This window comes from Prenolepis imparis, unplaced genomic scaffold (assembly GCF_030444845.1).
Source record: "Prenolepis imparis isolate NDT839.2.m4 unplaced genomic scaffold, iyPreImpa1.0 SCAF_6, whole genome shotgun sequence".
Lineage (NCBI taxonomy): Eukaryota > Metazoa > Arthropoda > Insecta > Hymenoptera > Formicidae > Prenolepis > Prenolepis imparis.
In genome coordinates, this window is record NW_028141164.1 from 5,363,884 (window position 1) to 5,385,678 (window position 21,795).

The 21,795-nt window shown below is 43.8% G+C and overlaps 2 protein-coding genes across 8 annotated transcripts in view; one reads left to right on the forward strand and one right to left on the reverse strand.

The window, feature by feature from the left end:
* Hth (Meis homeobox homothorax) overlaps positions 1–21,795 on the forward strand; it is a 380,805-nt gene that overhangs the window by 346,073 nt on the left and 12,937 nt on the right. For all 6 annotated transcript variants that reach the window (XM_083040066.1, XM_083040070.1, XM_083040065.1 and 3 more), the window contains one exon: positions 6,782–6,840. In XM_083040066.1, the coding sequence (XP_082896192.1) occupies positions 6,782–6,840 (59 nt within the window). The remainder of the gene's footprint in view (positions 1–6,781; positions 6,841–21,795) is intronic.
* Positions 1–21,795, reverse strand: part of LOC145937167 (uncharacterized) — a 155,156-nt gene that overhangs the window by 34,062 nt on the left and 99,299 nt on the right. Inside the window, exon 4 of one of the 2 annotated variants that reach the window (XM_083040077.1) lies at positions 1,540–1,624. The exons of the other annotated variant lie outside the window; for it this stretch is intronic. Within the exon in view, the coding sequence (XP_082896203.1) occupies positions 1,603–1,624 (22 nt within the window). The 3' untranslated portion in view covers positions 1,540–1,602. Of the gene's footprint in view, positions 1–1,539; positions 1,625–21,795 lie in introns of those variants that run through there. 2 annotated transcript variants of the gene reach the window in all.

Sequence of the window (21,795 nt, forward strand, 5' to 3'; positions counted from 1 at the left end):
GGAAAGAGGCTATTGCCAATTTAAATGTAGAATAAATGTATAGAGAAACGCGCGGAATAATATCTACATCAGCCTACGTTAACATGGAGAAAACGAGACATCGCTATTTCCGCCATCCACCCGGGTGTCGCGTACGATTGCGGAAGGAGAAGGAGAGATGGAAAGTGCGACCGGCAGTTTATAACAGCGTCAGCAGTTGGTACATATAGTGGCTCCGTAGCCGGAGTTTAAGAGACTGTTACAAGCTGACGCCTCTCCGGCATTGCGCGGGTGCTACTTGGAGGGATGGGGTGAAAATCGGGTTGTGTGGGGCAATAACCAAGGGGACGTAACGCATGAAGGAAAGTATAGAGAGACGGGGCGAGGGTGTTAAGGTACGACGCGCACAATCGGGTGGTATTAACCCTCGGCGCGACGACGACGACGACGACGACGACGAGATGAGTCTGACCCCGACGACGAGGTGGCCGGTGCCAATCGACTCGAGTACTTCGCTACCCCACAACCGGCGAGGGTTGCGACAGCTGTGGACCCAATAACTTGACGAAGCGAGCAGTTCTGTTTCGCACGTGATAGGCTGTAGTATATGAAACGACTGCAACGTGGCCCCAATATCTGCCCCATTACAGCGTCCCTTAAGACGCCGACCATTAAGTCACGTCGAGATTAATCGATGATACGTAATCGACGTGCTGATTTATCCGTAAGGTTGGTTCGATGCGAAGCGGAGAACGGATTTTTCTCGAAAAAAAAATGAAAAAAATACACGCACCATCGCTCTTTTTCGCTTCGAATTTGTCAAAATTACTTGGTACGCGCAAATCTAACGACCGTTGAACGCGCGTTACGTTCGCACCGGTAAAACAATCACTATAAAGCAGGATTTCGCGTGCAAAAATCGAAGGGATTCCACGCGCGTGTGGTCGGACGAAGAGAGGGAACGGCGTGACGCTCGGATCGCGATAGATACGCTGATACCGAACGTTCGTTATTCCTCGATCTTTTTATTGGCGAGATCACCGGTGCGCGGCCATCAACATCAACGCGAAACGACGCGCCGGCGCTATCGCGCCCCGCGACACGATTTAGTGGCGACCCCGGCAAAACAATTATATAAATTCCGAGGGGACGAAAGAGAGAGAGAGGCAGAAAGGGGTTTGCGGAGGGAAGGAGGCAGCGCGCGGGGTGGCTAAAGAGTGGCGGGTTAGACAGGGGTCGAGGGGGAGGAATGGGTGCGCAGAGGGGTAGGAATTTTTCGAAAAAGCGTTGCAGTAGAGCCATAGATTAAACGTAGCCGAGGCGCATACGTCCAGCCGAGCACGTCGATGCGACGCAGGCAGCCATGCGGCCGCTGCGGCGGCGGGAGCTATCAGTGACACGTCGCGTGTTAAATCGCTTTGTTGACACACATAACCTGTCTACGCGTATCCGATACGCGCGATCGCCGGTCCGCGCCGTTTATATCGCTACACCCCTGCGGCCACCGGGAATTCGGCGGTAGTTTGCCCGCGCTGCGATGCAGATCTCTCGTCCGCCGCTCTCTCTCTCTCTCTTTTTCTCTCTCTGCATCTGTTCCTCCATCTCTCTCAATGTTTGGAAACTTCAACCTCCTTTTTGTGTCAAACTAAAAAAAAATGATAAATTAAATTGGATAGAATATTAAAAAACATTCATGCATATACGATTCTTCTATTAGAATAAAATTCAAGTTAATAATCTCACAGTCGTTTGACATTTATAGATTATTGTCTTAAAGGAGAACGCAGACGAAAATTCTGTATATTTATTTAATCTACGTTATCCGATGTAACGATCGGATGCAAATTTTCAGTTCGGATGGCTGACGGAGCAACCCTCGAATTCCAGAGTTGCGAGGGCGAGCACGTTTCGCGATTTTGCCGGCTACATCTGCAGGAAACTCGATTACACGGTGGAAGGGTGCTCACGGTCTACAATGCTCATTGAATTTGTCGAACGGGAATTATGTATTGCGTGGGGGATTCGATTCGTTTGTTCGCGGGCGCTCGCGCTTCCGAGGAGATCCGGTCGCGCGCTGGTGAGACGCGAATGCATTATAATAAAATCGCGATCACGATCGGCCGATCGCGCGAGAGCGAACGGAATGGAAGGCGAGCGAAAAAAGGAGGAACTCGCCGGGAGCGTGAATCGACCGGCGGCCCATTATATTCGGATAAAATGATTTTATCGATCGTAAATACACCGGCGCGATGCCAAGCTTGAGAACGTTCAGATTTATATCCGCTCGCGCGATCGCGCGGCGAGTTTTTTCTGCCGGTGCAACAAAATTGTTTTGAAAAAAACAAAAGTGGACGTACGAAGGTTCGGAGAGAGAAAGGTCAATGCCCCGTAAAATTTTATAACTCTATCGCCAAAGGAGACGGGTAATGTCCCAGAACAGGACGTTGATTGGCTTTTTATGCTCGGTTAGACGCGTCAGATAATGTGAAACAGATCGAATTAAAAGTAACATAAGACTTGTTAATCACAAGAAAAAATAAATAAATTTTTGAGAGCAAAAAAATTTGTAATGTATTAACTCGTCGTGAGATTTTTTGTATAAATAAAATTGTCGTGTTACTTATGCATACCAGATTCCAGATGCAGAACACGAAACGGTACGTGGTCAGTGATATTTTATCTATACAACCGATTCCTAATAAGCGTACATTTTGTGGAATGCCTATGACGGCTGTTTTCTCTTATGCAACGGCGATTCGCATTAGTGGGACTAGTCCATGGTAATACGCTACACAGGCAAAAATTGATTACCGATTGGATTGCGAGGTCAGATCCTCATTAACTGCGTTCCCGGTGCAGGAAGGGATAATTACGCAAATAACCTAACGCTGTAGGTCTCACGTAGCGCGGTCCGATCCGATAAAAATAATTACACCGTGATTACTCCACTCGATATACTGATTGAAATTCTCATTAGATACACGTGTAAAGCAACGAATCTCGCAGTAATAACAATAAATTTCGATAACGTAACGATTAGTAATAATGCAACGCTATTCTCTTAAAGCGTCTCATATATTTCAATCTCTCTCCCTCCTTCCACCCTCGTCGACGGAAATTATACTTCACCTCTCGCGCGCACTCGTTCGATTTCTAATTAAAACGGACCTTTTATGGGCAACGCTCACCTGGCCATCCCCCCTCGCGATACGTTTTCTAACGCGTAATCATTACGGGACTACCTTTTCGATTTCCCGTAATGCGACGCGAACGCCGAGGCCTTGCATTAGCGCGCCGGCTCTCTCTCGTCAGTATATAGTACGTCGGCGAAATTGATTACCAATACTACTGCAAGTAGTACGGCGGCGGCGGCGGCGGCGGCTCTCGCGCTCCCGTGTCCGGGCAGTAATGATGTTTTGATGCGAGGACCCCGGTGCACTGCGTATCGACTGCAGTTAACTAATGGAAGCTCCCCGATAATTGCGAATGCCGTCGGAGAGTAAATGCTGCTAGCGCGACAGTAATCATCGTTACTCCGTTCACGTATTCGCGAAACGATGAGGGAGGCCCTTCTCACGCGCGCTTTTTGCCTCTCTCGCCGTGTCACCCCGGAAAAATTCTCTAGATAACTATCGAGGGTACATATCTTTCTTGCAAGAAAATTATTTTTTTGCGCCAGAGAGGCTCAATAGGTTAATGAGACTCAATTAAAAAAGGATTGTAGCGGAAGAAGCATTTTTAAAATAAAAGAGAAAGATATTGCAAAATTATTGTCGGCGAGATACAAATATGTTATCTGGATATTAGGAAGCAAAAATTTTTATTTTTTCACGGAAGAAATTGTAGAAAAAGTTTTATGACGAGCGTAAGTCAAGTCCGGAGCCTCTTACTATCATCCTTAAAACGTCTCTCATCCGAAACGCCCATGCGAGGTCGAGTCGATATATGCTGTGTGTATCGCGCGTATAAGCAAATACAAGCACATTATTCATGTATGCGCTCGAAGTGCACTAAATTTAGTCACGGCACGGGAGGTCATGTGGGAGACACACGCGCCCCAAGCCCGGCGCTGCGTTTTATGTCTTTTTCTCGCAGAAACGTGTCATATGTCGTTGGTTCCCCCTTTCCTCGTAAAAAGTAACGGCGATACCGAGGTAAGCCCGGAACGTCAGCGATTTGTCAATAATTCTCGCGCGTCGCTCTTCGAAATGCCGTTTGAAACTCACCGCCGATTTCCAAAGCGCTCATTCAATTCGTTCGCCATTCGCGTTCGATTCACTTTGCCAGTTGTTAATGGCTTTTCATTTCGAAGAGAAAACGACGATGAAGAAGAAATCGAATGTTTTATTAGGAAACAGAGAAAGAATGAGAAGAAAATTTTATCTTTGTAAGAGTAAAAATATATTGTATATTTGTATAGTTTCGAAATAACCAATTTAATGATATCGCGCGCAAAGTTAAAGTACGCGAATGGCGATGATGAAGCAGTCCTGTTCGTTCTCACCCTTCCGTACATCGAAACGCGTTCAAGCTTTCCCAGCCACAGGTCCGTTTCACAATGTGTTGCGAGAGAGTGCTCCTCCCTCCTTCAGAGATTCATAATCAAAAACTGCATTAAAATCCTGAAAGCCCTGACGACAGCGCGACGAAAAGTGTTTTGTCATCTGGGGTGACTCGGCAACCACCTCGATAACAATATGCTCACCTCGTTTGCGATCCCTCTCGTTGCCACGAGAAGCGTACTCTTCCCCTTCCCACGATTCGCGATCGATTAGGTAACGATTATATCATCAACGCTTATATTCTCATGCTTCATGTTGATGAATATCTTAGTGCTCTTAAATATCCAGAAATATACATCGACAATTTTTAACATTAAAATTTTTATCGTTTTCCCACTAGAAGATTTATTAACAGAATATAAAGTTATTATAATTTTATCGTAATAAAATTGTCAAAATTCTGTTTTATTATGTAATATGTTCATTGAATGTAACAGAAAAATATGCGCAAAATTATACGTAAAAAAAAAAAATATCACATCTCCGTAACGTGGCTGGCTTAAGTTTTCCGATGGCGAAGATATTTTCGTTTATTTTTGCCAGGGTCGAACTCTTCGAGAGAGAGTTTGGGCAGTCGCCCACCGTTTTCGTCCCTCTCTGCACATATCTGTTCCTCTCTGTCTCTCTTTCGCTTCGGTTAGGGGATGGCGCGCCATTGTTCGGGCGATATTTCAGTGGCGGCGGTGGAAGAGCGGGGGTGGTCGGCAGTAGTCAGCTGGCTGTGACACGCTGCCTACCTCGCCAAAGAGGAACCAGAGGTGCTTAGGAGTATCCGGGGGCTAGAGAGAGGGGGCCGGGGGTCCCTCGGCTTCATACTCGCGCGGTGATACTCTTTCATCTAACGATAGCCGAGGCCTTGACTTTGAACTATCGTCGCATTGTAGTATATCTCTGTGCACCGCAAAGCTCTTTGTTTTGCATATTATTACTATATATTGTGTATCTTATTATGTTGGTGGCTGTTGCGTGACCGCTTTGCGTGACTTTTGGCTGATTATATAAGCAGATTTATTCGTAATGTTATATCTCTTCTTTGTGCTTTCTGCAAGGAAAATTTTAAATAGAGTTGAAAGAATTTACACAGCTATTTTCTTCTTTTATTTATTTTATAGCTCAATAATCATTTTCGAATATGATATCGATCGTCGTATAAACTCTGTAGTCATTTACCGCGTGCTCTTAGATATCTATTCGATCCTTGTTATCAAAATTCATGACTATTTCTACGCCTTCGTGCGCGCGTACGCTAATCGCTTCCGAAGAGTCCTTTGCCACCCAGTCAGTCGGACAAAGTTCCTTTGACTTACGGCGACTTGCCGAACGACTTTGCGGGCACCGTCTGCGCCTTGACTGCGACAATAGTGCCGCATGAGCATCCGAGCGGCGAGAACGAGAGACGCGATGAGAGTTTAATAATTATTATTCATAAGACTCTCCAGTGGGAGTCGGCCAGGCGTGAGACTAAGCAAGAAAGATGTGCTGCAAAACAAGAGAGGGTGCCTTCTCTCGCTTCCTCGGGGGGCTTGCTTATGTCCTCCTTATCCCTGGCGGAGAACCGTAGTATTCCACGGCGGGAAGGGGGTGTGCTCGAGTCAGTCGAGCAGAAACCCAATCACTTCCGGCGTCTGCGCCCATTAGGGCGCCGCGACGCTGACGTCGGCTGACGTACGCCCTTCCTCTTGGCATCCCACTCGCTCGCGTTCTATACTCTCTCTCGCTCTTCCTATACTACCGTTCCTCCCTCTGCCTATTCCTATCTCACACTGTATTGAACCCACCCACCCTTTTGGACCTCGACCAACATCGAAACAGACCGCAGATCTATTGTTTGGAAAGCGCTCGCATGGAAGCTTCTTCAACGCGACTAATGACGTATCAAGGCTGCCGCTTTCTCCTTACCGGATTTTTCCGGTTTTGCTCGCTCATCTCCCGAGTCAGTTGTCCCGTTCACTTTTTTTGATTGTTACGAAGAAAGCGGATCGTGTCAAGTGAAGCTCTCTTGATACAAGAGCATAAACGATTATAACGTGTAAAATATAAAAGACACAAAAAGTTTTTAAGATTCTTGTAAAATAGCAATAAAATGATCTAATAAACAAATATACTTTTATATACGGAAAAATTCATAACATGTAAGAAAATCGAATGATTATGAAACTATATTGCAAGTTTGTCTAGAATTATAAATATCAAATAAATTGATTATTTTGTTAATATAATTTTTTAAATTTCTGTTTCAGGTTCATTAATGCGAGGCGTAGAATCGTTCAACCAATGATCGACCAGAGTAATCGAGCTGGTAAGATGCTTCCAAATCTACAATCAGATGTTTACACATACAATTACAATATCACAAACACATACAATGTGCCACTTGCACAGGATTTATATCAAGAACAAATTTCCGCTTCGAATTATCAAAATTACTCGAATTTTATGAATTAACGTAGAGATCATTACATATAAAATGATATATGTAGTATTTCTTGTTACTAAAGTATACGTGTGTTGACAACATTGTTTGTGAATTTACAGAAAATTTTGTTATAAAAATTTTTTGAATACAATAAAATTTAACTTTTTACGAAAATGTATTATTATATTCAATGTGATTTAATGTATTAAAGTTGGAATTAGATATTAAAATTAGAAAACTTGATTTTCGAATGTTGTCAATTCCATAAGAAATTAAAATGTAGAAAAATCAAATATATTTATTGTTAACTAGATAAATATATTAATATGTAATGTAATTTGGTGCAAGTTTAAAATTATTAAATCATTTCTAAAAATAATTTATTGTAGAGCGATTGTACAAATGTATGTGCGTGCTTCAATTTAATTTAATTCAGTTCAGTTTTTTGTAACTAAAGATGACAATATGTTTAGATAACATGTATATAAGGTTCGTAATCATTTCCTAATTACGTAGATATAAAAGCTATCGTGGAAACTTAATCAAGAGTTGACATTTTACAGATAGCGTAATTATAGTTGACAATTTAGCGTGATACTGTACATCCGTGTTGCCTTTAATTTCTAATATAACTGATATCCGATCTTTGCGCAATTGCTTGAAAGGATATTCTTGAAAGCATTCTTCAATAAACGAGACATTTCATTTGAATGAAATCTGTGGCGTCGTATATATTTGTATATCCGCAATATTCGTCGTTTCAAATCAGATTATTTCGACTCGATTATCGGTTATTCCACGCTCATGAAAATTTGAATTTCGCTTCTCTCTTGCGTGTCTGATAAATATCATGTTTATTCACGACGATCATTCTGATTTAGAAAGTATTATAAAGTTTCCTTTTGTGTGAATGGCCGATAAAAAACTTGAACAACTGTCAATCGTTTCAGAATCTTTTTGTGTCATTCTGATAGAAAATAAATTTTATGAAATTTTTTTTATACGTAAAGAGTATATAATAAAATAATCTTTTATTATAATAAAAATACAGAAAATTTTTGTTAAACAAATTTTTTAAAATATGATTTTTGTTTGTCTACAACACTCTCGATGCATTTATTTAATGTCTCTCATGCGCGAAAATGAAGAATCTTGCTTATACTTTTGTAAGAATAGATCAATACGATAGAACTGAAAATTCGATATCAAGAAAAGATATTCGTTCGTCGAGTAATCTGTAAAGACGACGCGTTTACGAGGAGGGAATCACTTCGTTTGCAGTAAAAGGCGACAACAACGGACCTTCGTGTTTAGGGTGGAATGATTTTCTCTTTTTCTCTCTTTCTCTCCTTATATCTTTTTCTCTTCCTCTTGCTTTCTCTTGGGTAGGGTTCAAGGGCTCCTCCGTAGTGATTCGGATGATGGCGAGAGGGTTCTTTCGTAGAGTACAGGGTGGGCAGAGGTGGATAACGTCCCGGATAACATTCGGATAACACTCGGATAACGGCGGGATAATTGGTAGCGGTGATCAGACCGAGTTTTACGATCAGGGAACATGCTCCCGCCGCCGCAGTGGAAACTCCTCTCATTCTATCGGCTTGTGCCCTTCCACGGCCCCGTCTTTTTCTTACGTCCTTATCCGTGGTCGGCCGCGTCTTTGTCCCGCGTCGAGCGCCGCGGAAAAGATCGCCCGAGGAAAAGTTCGGCGAGGGTGGGCCGACTAAACGGTCGAAACATGGAGAGAAAGAGAGATTCGCCTCGTATTTTTACGACTGGCCCCCTCATAAACACTCACTGAGTTACGGGTTGTTTGCTCTGCCGAAACTGGGCTTTAGGGGCGCTTTATCCGCCATTCACCATCTCAACGTATCCACGGAAGTCGCTCTCCGGGATGGCAAGGAATCCTTCTCTTTTTCCCGTACTCTTCTTCTCCTCTCTCTTTCTCCACGCACGCACTTTTCACGGACTTCTGCAAATGATGGCCCGCAGTTCGTTCTCGAGCTTTTGTACGCGGATAGAAGATGTATCGTGCACCAAAGTGCACTAAACGTTCGAGTGTCTTTGTGAGAATCTTTCCTGGGAGCACCATAAACGTCTCCGCGCCAAGCTTTATTTAAACTCGCGAGTGTGTTATCGATGTTGTAAGACAGTCTCCGTAGCGCTGTAGCTGATGGACCACGATTGTCATACAAAATCTTTCAAAAAATGAACAATTTTTTTCTACTCAAATCTTAAAAGCTTTACTTTCTTCATGTATCGAATATAATAAATCGGCATTTATTTATATTTATCAAACATTTTCTGTGCAACCAAGTCAGGGACATTGATAATCGCGACGCCAACGAATTCGAGTGGTGGCTAAAGAGATATTCGCGAGGATGCTGACGGGTACGAAAGAGAGGGGGGACGGGGGAGTCTCATGGGTATCGAGGGAGACGAGGAGAACAAGAGACAGAGGGAGAGAGAAAGGGAGAGAGAGGTTACCCAAACGTCGCCGTCCGCATCGGGTAAAGTGGAAACCCATGTACACCAGATTATCATCCCGAGTCAATCCTGATCACAGCTCCATCGCGTCACAAACAGGCGACCCACGACCTTTCCAGCCCTTCCGCCCGCCGATACCGCCGTCTCCGTTTTCTCGCCCGTTCCCTCCACGACCGAGAAAACCAGTTTCGTCTAACCAGAAAGAGTGCACCTTTTGCGCCCGATTGAAATCGATGGCATTTCGCGAGAATGTCGCGTCCTTTCGTCCCGCTCGATTATCGCGGTCAAAGAATGATACGCGGGATATTTTCGCATGGACGGAAATGGATACGAAAAAAGAAAAAGACAGAGAGTGAGAGAGAGAAAGAAATAGCTATCGTGAAGGTTCCAGTTCGTATATACCTCGCGACTTCGACCATTTTTCCAATTCCTCGGAGACCAGGACGATGTCCCTTCCCCGCCTGCTCTCCATCGACGATCAGCAGTCCATTAAACCTTAATAGCCGAAGCATTAGGCCCCAGGGCAGATTTTGTTCCAACGGAAACGAGATAAATGTATCTTTCAAACCGCTCCCGGTCCCCCGTGATCGGTGACCGTATATGATAAAATCGTTACTCCTCCTTGGAACGATCGCATTTTACACTATCGATCAAAATAATTTCGGACATTTTAGTCTTATCGCGATTGTTAAATATAAATTTCAATTATCTGAGACTTCTTAATTCTTAATATTAAATCGAGTTCCATAATTAAATTTCAAATGCTCATTAAAATACTCTGTCGTTTATTCAGAAGACAAAGAGATACGTACCTCTTTTGAGACGCTATATAACCTTTTATTTTTACTTATTTATCAAATTTCTCATTTCTCCTGAGCGAATCCGCCCATTAATTACGTAGTAGTCCCGCGAGCACACCACCGTCTGTCCGCACGTAGTCTCGAATTGCACCGTGACTTTTCTCACGCGAGTCCCGCGAGAAATCGTATTAGGACGGAGTCACGTTAATTCAGAATGCGTCTTGAGACGACGACGACGACGACGACGACGACGACGACGACGACGACAACAACAAGGTGCACGATTCGCAGGCATGCATATCCTGCTCGATGCGCTCCTTCGTGTCGAGCTAATGATGCGCGTCGGTTGGATCATCAATCATACTTTCATTACGTGGATCGCAGCTGCTCCATATTGACTCCGCGGCCCGCGGGGCATTATTATTATTCCGAGACGAAAGATGCTCTCTCTCTCTCTCTGCGCGCAGGAATTCTTGCTTATCGCCGATAACGGGCTGCAAGAGCCATCGCAATCGATGAATTTATGTGACTCACCTCGCTCTCTCTCCCTAACGATCGTAACGATCCATATTTGCGATTCACGAAGAATGCAGGATCCTCCGGAGATGCGTGGGTAGCACGTGGTAGCTACTTGGTATTTCAATTTAATACTCGCTGCTTGTCCCACATTTCGCAAACACATAAAGTACGCCTGCGATTTTCACCGTGGCTCTCCCGATATACCGATATATTTTGACATCGATGACAAATATATCGCTGACACGTTGAATTACTGATAACAACTTTTGCGATAATCAGTACTCGTGTAAAAGCTACAAGTAACAAAATCCTCGGTTCATATATTTTATCTCATGATACGGCGTGCAATTTTTCTGCGCAGATGTATATAAGAGAGCGAGAACCGGTTTGAAGATTAATGTTGTTTGTCTCTTCTTAATCCGCGTACGAAATAGAATAAATTTTGAGAATAAATCCGTGGAATTCAAATCGGCACTTTAACGCGTCATAAAATTTAGTATTTTAAATCAGGCGCGATTTTCTTTTAGCAAAAGTCTCTCGTTAAAGTTCGCCTAATAGCGGATACGTTCGAACGGAGTTACGATTGTGTCCCTGATAGTAACGCGCGGAACGATTCGCTGAAAATTAGTATAAAATTAGTCGTGCGCGCATGTACGCGGGCAGTAAACTTTCGCATCACGCTAACGTTTTAACGCCGTCGTCGTTCCTAATGCGTCTCATAAAAGCGCGATCCCTTTTAAATCCTCCCCTATCCCCTCCATTGAATCATACACCCCGTGTGTCGCGTAGGGCACTCGAATATAAACTATAAACCCGCGGCGCATCGTTTTACGACGTACAAGCTGTCCCTCTCGCGCGAGATTCTATTAGGTTTATATCGCCCAGAGAGAAGACCAACGCGCGGTTGTGCTCAAGATAGGAAAGATACATACACTCGGGTAATACTACTGATTGTGAGAGCTACGCAAAGGATACGGCGCAGGATAATGTATTATCACTGGCATCTCGTAATGAAAATAATTTAATTGAAGAAGTACCGGGTGTTGTAACTTGCCTTACGCATACGTTATGTGACGTGCGAGATCACGTCAGATAATAATACTTTTTTTTTTTTTTTGTTTCCGGCTTACTAATACGTACGCTTCATTAATCATATTGAATATTACTGTGAAGCGTACGATGAAATATGAATTAAGAGATAAGGAACAAAGAGCAGAAATTTTAATTTTTAAATTAAGAGATGTACGAAAATTTCACGGAAGAAAATAAGCTATATTAATTATAAGAGGTAGCGTCATCTGAAGAAAACGCATTTATCTGATGCTCACGCGTAAAAAGGAAGTCCAGTTGCAATATTGCGAAGCAGTATACTACTCTCTTAAATTGATTCTACATTCTCGCGATAATAACTTTAATCCGCAGACATTAACTGAAAAAAAATAAAGAAACTTGGTATCCTTCTGGTGGAAGGAACTCCGATACGCTGTGCTACACTCTGCTATACTCATGATGCTGTCTAACATCAAGACTGTATATATAGTTACAGCGTCGGTAGAATCGTCGTCCCCTCACGTGCTACCAGAACGACGCAGTAAAAACGTAACAGCGGCACCGAAGTACTATAAAGCTGCGACCGTACGGTGCATTTCGTGACGATACCGCGATAAAAGGCGTCGTGCCCACCTCCACAATACGGTAGCCGAGATATATTTGTCGAGTTTCTTTCGCGAATTCGTCCTGATCTTGAAGATAATCAGTACCTCGCGAGTCACTGCAGAATTAAATATATATTCGTGATATAATGTCCAGTCTTTATATTATTTATTAAAGTAAACGTTCATGCATCGAATACAATTTTTATTTCAGCGATGTTATTTAAACATAATTATGGAATAAGTATTTTAATCCGTTCGCTCTCTGTACCTAGATGGTACCTAGCGGTTTAAAATAGCGAGATATTTGACATGGCGATACGTAATTAAGGAGCGAAACCACCGATGAAGCGGTTTTCCTTTGCAGTCGACATAAAGTATCCAATTACTACAGCGGACAGTTAATCTCTCGGTGAGAGGCTGTGTGTACGTTTAGCCTCGACTGGCGAAAGACTGGTGGCCGCAACGATGACCGATCTATTCACTGATTTCTGTCGCGGTTCATTTCTGCGCGGCGCGAATAATTACTCTTTCCGAGTAGACCGAGGCTCGCCATCGTCGTCGTCGTCGTCGTCGTCGTCATTCTCCTCCTCGTCGGCAATAAACGACTTCCCACGAATTGCCTCTCGCTATAATCTCAATAAACATCGCTCATCCACGTGCGCTCACCTCCTCCGTTTTTTCGGCGGCTTTACGAGTCGACGTTTATGTACGCGTTTGCGTTAAGTGTATGAGAGGATCTTCGAGGAAGGCAGTCGCGACGTATCCATCGACGATGTCTTAATTGTCGGTTTTTCGCTTATTATTCGCCGTATTCCGTCTGTCCGGGAATCAACAACATGAGTTCATAGACGTTGATCATCGCGAGCAGTCGCATCGTTTGTCTTTTTGTCGTTCCTCGACAAACTACTTTCGCATCGCCTCATTTTTCTCGCTACATTTGATGCTCCTTCTTTGCCGATCGCTTTCGCGGAAGCTTGATTGTCATTTATGACAGCCGCTTCGTCTTCCTATCTATCACAGATCGGCGGATGATTATACGTACGATCTCTCGATTATTTCGACATATTCTAACTCGCTCACGAGACATGTATCTTCGCGTATTTTTTTTTTTAAATAAGAGTAAAATATGAACAATGTATCAATTAATTATGTATGTAAATTATGTTCTCTCAGCGTATTAGGACAATATTATGGTCACGTTTTTTAAATATTCTTATCGTACAAAATAATTCGAAACACATCGAATGTTGTGTCCAGTGATACAACACAGAAACGGATCCTATCTTTCTGCGGATCTAGTCGCGGATCATTCGTCACGCATTCGCCGAAAGGCTCGGCCTCGATAACGTCGCTTGGTCCCTTCGTCTATCTCTCTCTCTCTTTCTATTTTCTTCCCGTTTCCTCTTTTCCCCTCTTTGACAGATATAACCGCGTTGGTTTGCGGAACGCGCTATCTAGCTGCCGAAGGTCCCTTGGAGCAGAATCTCCGGAACGAGCTAAACCAAGCCAACATATAGCACATCCACTCCATCTCACTTGGCCGCTGTCCTTACCCCCCTCCTCGCATCGATGCTGCTCTCACCCCCTTAGCCCAGTCTTTTTCAACCCCTCGTTCCCCTTAACGCTCCCCTTTTTCGCCGTGATCCTTCCTTCTCTGCTCAGCCACCGGATCGGCCAGCGTCGTCCCTTCCGCGAGGACCATCAATCAAGGTTGTCAATTTGTAATGGCGATTCTCTGTGTCCATCTCGGGGTGGGTCCAGACAGTCCACCCTCTACTTCTCTCCGTCTATCCTCGTACATCGGCGATCTCTCTGTTTCCTTCGCTTTCGCCCCCTCTCGTCTCGCCATTCCGTATACGGCTAACTCTGCTTGAAGGAATGAAAAAGAGAAAGAGAGAGAAAGAGAGAGAAGGAAGATTGTGGATTCTAGCTGGACACCAGCCCGCTGTAAACGTTCCTGCTGGCACTGATGGGATATCGGCCGACGGAGAAAAAGAGAAAGCTTCGCCGTCGAGTTTAACGTCCCCCGTGGACCCTGGCGCGCTAAATAAAATGGATGTTCTGGGGTCGAGAATCGGGAGAAATTGCACGGTGGATCCCCTAAAATGTCACTGGAGGCGCCGACATGGACCTGCTCGATGGTCGCTCCTACGCTGATGCGTCGAAACGCGTTCGATTTCGGCCGATACCATTTGATTCCGCCGAAATGGACCGTCGCCCATTTTATCGCGACTCTTATTTGTGCGAATTTTTCTTACTGAATTTTCCACCGCTTCTTGAAGCCTTTCAGTCTCCGTTATTTAAAAGCCGTTTCTTAATCTGATAAAATTGCGCGATTTATTATTTATATTGAAAATTTATACTTCCGCTACACTATAAACGATCAAAACCGCGCGACTTAATCTGATTTATCTGACAGCTTCCCAACTGCGCGTAATTCGTTTAAACACAAACTCAACTGTACTATCGGAAGCCGGAACGACCGAAGGAAAGTCTGAGCTGAAAGGAGGAGCAGGATGAACGAGCTCGTTCGAGCGGCCCAAGTAGAGACGATTTCTTCCCTCGTCGTGTCCCCATCGACCGTCGCCGAGGTCTTTTTTCTCTACGTTTCGCGTCACGTAGACGTGATATAGAGTTACTTAGAGAGCCGATCCCCCGCGCATTACGGCCCTAACGTTTGAAAGGTGCCGGAACGAGTCCTCATACGACATAGATCATACGTTAATTGAAATGGGGTGCATGCGCGCCAGTCGTCGAATACAAACGACCGACTTATAGAAATGTTATTATTTGCTGCCGTACAGCACCATGGGGAGAGCATAACCGAGACACGGCCGGGCTTAACGGAGGAAATTGCGTTCCGTTCGTTCGTATCAACATTTTGTTGAGCTCGGCGTTCGATGGAAGTCCTATCAAATTGGTCCTTTTCGCGGCGAATGAAGAAACATTGCCAATAGAAAATAGTAAACATTTATTATATATTTTACGTGATAAAATAACAGTTATAATAGCTGCATTAAATAGTCGCATAAGTGTGCATGTACGTGCACATGCAGTTAAATATCATTCGCAATACATCGCTCGTTTATTCGTTTATTTTCTTCATTTATATATAATCCAATTTATAGAGTTCCCTAGTATTATATAGTATATTATAATTAAGAGATTAATAATACGAAATGGCAATAACGACCTTTAGTAGAGCCCATTGCACTCCTGTAATTACGGAGCGCCAGAAACTGCCGACGGTATCACGAGCCGCTAATACTCGGCCGAATGTAACAATAACTCGCGATCGCCTCCCTAACTGCCGAACTTTGATCCATTCCATGTAAATTAGGGTCCATTTCTCGTTACGCGTAGCTAGGTATATATATATGTATATATATATATATATATATATATATATATACAATATATACAATATATACAATATATATACATGTGTGTATACCTATATATAAATTGGCATGAGGGCGAGAGTCGCTCGGACACGGAAATGAAGTCTTGGACGGTCACGATCGGTATGAAAAGATAAGATCCGAGTTCTCGAGGGCGCTGGACAACGCCCTTTCTCCCTCGCTTTTCGAACCTCTCTCTCTTGTTCTCTCTCGTATACGCTTTCCATTCCAGCGAGATTTTTCATGGCGTGGATCGCGTCCGGTGTATCAAGCCATACCCAGAAGGCCTGGAGCTTCCACGTAGCACGAAGGGTAGCCCTATCTTATCGGCGTAGCCATAATAGCCTGTTCTATCTCATCTCCAGTCTCGTTGACCGTTTGCCCCTAGACCACTTTTGCCATCAAGGCTTTACCACGGTAATGGCGACCAGGAAGAAACCTGGCTAGCATCACCACTGTGGACGAACGCCGTGAAAGAAGGAAAAGATCGGTATCGCGAAAACGCATCGGCCATATTCGCTGGATTGTTAAGCGGTTTTAGCGAGCATCAAAGTTGTTCAAAATTCGTGCATCACGTTCCTCCGAAATTAAGTTGTAAATTAAATTTCATTTTGCGTTCAGATACGATCGTCGTCACTGGGATAAATAACGAAAGTCGCTAAAAAAAAGAGTCGCGCGTTTAAAATGTAAGATTCATAAGTAATGTATTAAATTAAATTGCGAATCCATCGAAAGATTTTACTTTTCGTTAACTTGACGTGCGTTATAGGCACGCGTGAAATACGTGAGAATCTCCAGCGCCAGTGATCAATCGCGTGTTGCGGTAAAAGTCAGGTCGCAGAGCGTAATGCATTAACGAGGTTGATGGATTACTCAATCGAACGTAGCCACATCGGTTGCCGCTGCAACAAGCTTGATAAAGGACGTTATGTAAAATGTGCCGGAGCGTTCAGACTCGCGCGAGACTATACTCTTTATTTCAGAGAGGGAAAGAGAGACACGCTTAAGAAAAGAAAAGGTAGAAAGTTTAGCGCAGGAGGAACATATTGACGAAGTTGACTGGCTATTAAGTATCTTTACCGCCCATCAGCCGGAGGTTCCGCACCGGCGCGCCGTGAAATAAAGTTGTCTGTAAAGTGCATTTCATCTCTACTTCAAGCGCCCGAGTTAGCCAGGCTTCTATTAAGTAATTACTACACCGTGTGATATCGATTCTGGGATCGATTCTACCCGGAAAAAGTCGAGGAGAATCGTTACCCACGGCGGATTATATTGCGCATTCAGAGGAGACGAAATGGAGGTTCTCACCGTGCGACATTTAAACGATCAGCCAGCCACCATCGCCGCCGAGGCTTATTTATGTCTGTCGTAAGGAGAGACACTTCCGACATTTGTGGTTCTCATAACCTTTGTTTATTGACACTGTTAAGAATGGTTCCTATAATCCGCGCGGATCACACTTTAGGCTGAAAGCGCGACGCGCCGTATCGTTAAAGCGAAGAGCAGGTGCGAGTTTAATAGTTTTGTATTATATTTTAATAACGACTCGTTATATATTATGTACGTGTGTTTTATCTGCTGCTGTTACTTTTTTTAAATTATCGTTTGCAATTATAGTTTCTGCAACAATTTATCGACCCGAGAAATTAATAATTTGCAAATACATAGAGTTTCGAAAAAGCTTTCTTATTGTCATAGCATTAAAGCACGAGCTGTAAAAATTAGCACATGAATGTAATATTCTAGATTAATGTGTCTCACATCTTAATAACAATATCCCGTGTTCGTCGATATTTTATTGCATTGGCATTGACAAAAAATAAAGATCATGCATCGATCGTCATTATTATTATTAGTTTTTCGTGCTCGCAGCAGATCGCAAAACAACGCAGACGATATAGTTGATTCGTTTACATTGCGGTAATCCAATTATCATAATTTATGGCCTATGGATTAATTAAAATATTTAAATACGTCGTACATATATATATACAGGCGCGATATAATATATAGAGAATTCTCTCAATTCCTTATGCTTTGTACCTTATAAATATTAAGTGGTTTATGGACAGTGCGAGCAACATTCTCTCTCTCTTCTCATTCGATCATTAATTATTTATCGCGTCAACTAAGGAGGTAGTCAGTCGCGAACGCTCATCAGGTTTTATCGGGAAGACTAGATGGGTTTAGCGAATCGCGGTACCAGCACTGACAGAAATTTATGTCAATTCGCGGGGGCATCGGCGCGCCATGCAAGGGGAGGAAGGGAGAAAGTCGAGACTGAAGAACTGGGTTAAAATATGCCAACGCCGCTGCGAACCCGAAGAGTGGGGCAAATTAATTTCGGCTTGTCACAAGGACGATCATCCATAAATGCAGTAGCTTCTTTGTCCTCCTCGTCGCTTCGTACGTCCTCCCTCTCCCCTTCGTCCACCCCCTTTGTTCTCTCCCCGATCCGTCGAGCAGCATCTAGCGCGAGAAAAAAGCTACCGCGCAATAATCGTGATTTATGTATTCATTACCGGCCAGTACTTCGACGCGACTCGTTTGCACTGTTTTCAATTGTTGGCGCGCAATATTTTCGCCTCCTCCTCGATACCGCGGTTTGTTTCCAATTTTCGGGGCGTTTTTCGACAGCGCGCATTATTGCGCGACATTCCGGTCGTTGGTCATTCTCCGAATAGCTATCGCGATGCGATTCGCAATTAGTACGAGTCGTTCTTTGTTCGAGTTCGAATTTTTCATTATCTTTCAACTTTTAATCGAACAGCGATTCTCTTGAATCTCGCGTGAATTTTATGGCAGCGATTAAGATAGCTAAAGCTAAATCATTATTATCCAAAGAAGAGATGAAAGGGTCATAGAGTAGATTTCGCGCACGAATGAATTTCGCTGTCCAACGTGTCACGCGACGAGCTTTTTGCTTGCGATCTCCCCTTTCACCCCGCGATGATTTTCGTTGCCAACGTTTCCTGGACGTTCCGCGGATGAGATATGCCCGTGCCTCGTAGCTGCAGCTGGACCGATCGATGTCCGCGCACGGTTAGTGGATATCCGAGTAGAGCGAGCAGAGAACGTCGGAAAGAACCGAAACGACCGGGCGCGCGCGGGGTGGACGTTAGGAAAGGGAAGTTGCTTGCTGGAGACAGCGGAAGAAAAATAGCGGAAGTCATCGACCTCCGAGGGGCTATATATCAGAGAGGGTCGCGGGAGGATGGTAGAGGGGCCCCCGGGCGAGCGTTGTGTGCGAGCTACTCTCGTGTTCGCGCACGGATACGAGCTTCTGTGTGCGTATAAGTGGAAAGGGTAAAAGGGGGCGAGTTTTCGTGCGATTCGCGAAGTGTACCACCATAGCCGAGAGGAATGGGAACGAAGGCGATGAAGAGCTGGGAGAGAGCGACAAGGATAGGAGGCGTAGTAGGCGAGGAGATGGTACGAAATCTAGGATAGTAGTCCTACCGTTTTATCATCTAAGGAGGCGAGGACAACGTCCGCGGTGGTAGTAGTGGTGATAGTGATTTCGTTCCTTTCCACTCTCGTTCGCTCCTTCGCGCTGACTGGGTTTATCTTAAATGAGACTCCCGTAGGGCTTAACTCGGCTTGCCGAGGTTACTTCGAGGTGCCTTTTACTCGGGCGGATATATCTCTGATTGATTAAATTCCTACAATTACGTCGCGTCGTATATCACGACGCCGATTCATCCCGGCGTTGAATAAAACCGGGATTCGGACAGCTAGACGCGTCAAGATTGTCCTCCGTCGGTGATTTTGCGTCAGCGATGCGTTTCAGGTTCCATTGTGGTAGACGATCTACTGACAGCGGTAGCTCAACGTTGAAGTGACAAGGTTAATTTTGCAACAATGTATGTTATCATTATGATTGTCGAGCCCTGAAAAGTTTATACATATATATCAATATATATATTTATGTATATATTGATCTTTCTCTCTGCATTATTTTATCATATATTATAAGCATATCACATGAATATCAAATTATAAAATCTTTGCACAAAGCCAGATTTAAGCGATATTATTTCGTACTTCAATGTGGGCTCGTATGCATTATATTTCTATTATTATCGTCATTATTATTATATTTGACATTGGCGCATGGATATAACGTCAGAAATATACAATGTAAATTACAGCACGTGCGCTTTGACAATGCGACGTAAATCCAAATAAGCGATGCGCAACAATGCCAAACGATTTCCGCAATTGTTGCCATTACCGTTTTAATCATAGCATTTACGATCACACCGGTCTCAACAATGGTAACGCAGCCGAATCGGCGGAGATACATTGTTACTACGTCACAATACAACGACGCAACGACACCGATATTATTTTCCGGCTCGACGACATTATCTGCAATCACCGTCGAAATGAACAATGCGTGGAAGCGAGGAGAAAACGCTCGCGGATAAAAAGAGAGAGCTCGTAAAGAGCTTGTACAGAGAAAAAAAAGCGACAAAGATGAAGCGTGGATAGCAAATAAGAGCCATAGGGTGTAAATGAGAGAGAGATAGAGAAAGAAACAGAGGAATAGGGGGAAATATCGGGAGTAGGAGATCAGGCAGCAGCCGGGCGGATGAGTTATTAGATCCGGCGTATCCGGTATTGCGTCGCGGATGACCAATAGTTTCATCGAGGGATTGTTGAAAGTTCCGGAGCACATTTCCGACTTCCGTCTAGCGAATCGTCCTTCCGCCCGTCCCTCCCACTTCTTCGTCTTCTTCTCGTCGTCGTCGTCATCGTGGTTCCATCGTCAGCTCCCGGAATCCGCTGTTGCGAGATATGAGAGCTCGAAGCTAGCCGCGGAAAAACGGAGAGAGAAAGAAAGGCAGGACTTGGATTCTTCCGACGTCGCCGACCATGACGATCCCTCGCGTTTCTTCCCTTCTCACTCCATCTCGTTTCACCGTCTGCTCGTCCAGAGGGTAGTTTGGCTCTCGAAGGATATTGCCGCCCTCGTAGAGGCGTCTTCACGACGATACTGACCGTCGTACGTTCTCGTTCCGCACTTCACAAGGAACGTTCGGGGCTTCCGACACGTCGCTACTGTTTCGAGAAATGCCATTAGAGTAATAGGATGGACGTAAGACCGTGTATCTCGCTCTCTCGGTGCCGGCTGCATGGAGAGGTTTTACGCGGATGTATTGATCGATACTTAGACGACGATATTTTCAGTGTACCGGATATGTCTAACATTTTTCTTTTTTTTTATCTCTCTTTTTCTCTCTTATAGTTTTTTTTCTTCATATCATGTGCAAACATAATTATTTTATAAATTTAAAATAAATATCAAGAGTATATATATTTTTAAAATTTTATAAATTTGTAAAAGTGAAAAAAATGTTATCTTGTCATTATTCACGTTGCTATAGATATAAAAACTTTATTTTATATTCTCCACACAATTATCAACTATTCTATCTTAATTTCTACGTTTTTAATTGCGACATGTACGATTTCTTCTCGATTTTTTCGAAGTAAACCTTTTAACTTACATGGTATCACATTACTAGTTTATAAATTGCACAAGGAGGTTCGTATATTCAATTATTGCTTGCTGTGAGAAAATACACAAGACTTGGAATGTACAGGGATAAAGTCTCCTCAAAGTTATTTTAACGGTATTATTATACTGTACTTATTTTACCGGTAAAATATTTGCATTTTACATATATTCAAGCTGGGTTCTGCGTCCGATATAATGGAATGCGATAATGCGCGCAGCATGACACATTCGAGGAACATTGAATCGAGAATATCTGATCGAAAGGTGGGAACGCTACGCTGATCGGTATAATTGAATTAATAAGCGTCACGGAATGAATATCCGCGAAGCGTTACGAGTTGTCAGATTCATGAAAGTGAAACCCGACAATTTGCCCGACCCGGTTTAACCGGCTAATCCTTCGCGCTCCCGGTATGCCGCAGCTCCCAAGTATTTCTTCGTGAACCTTTTCGTCG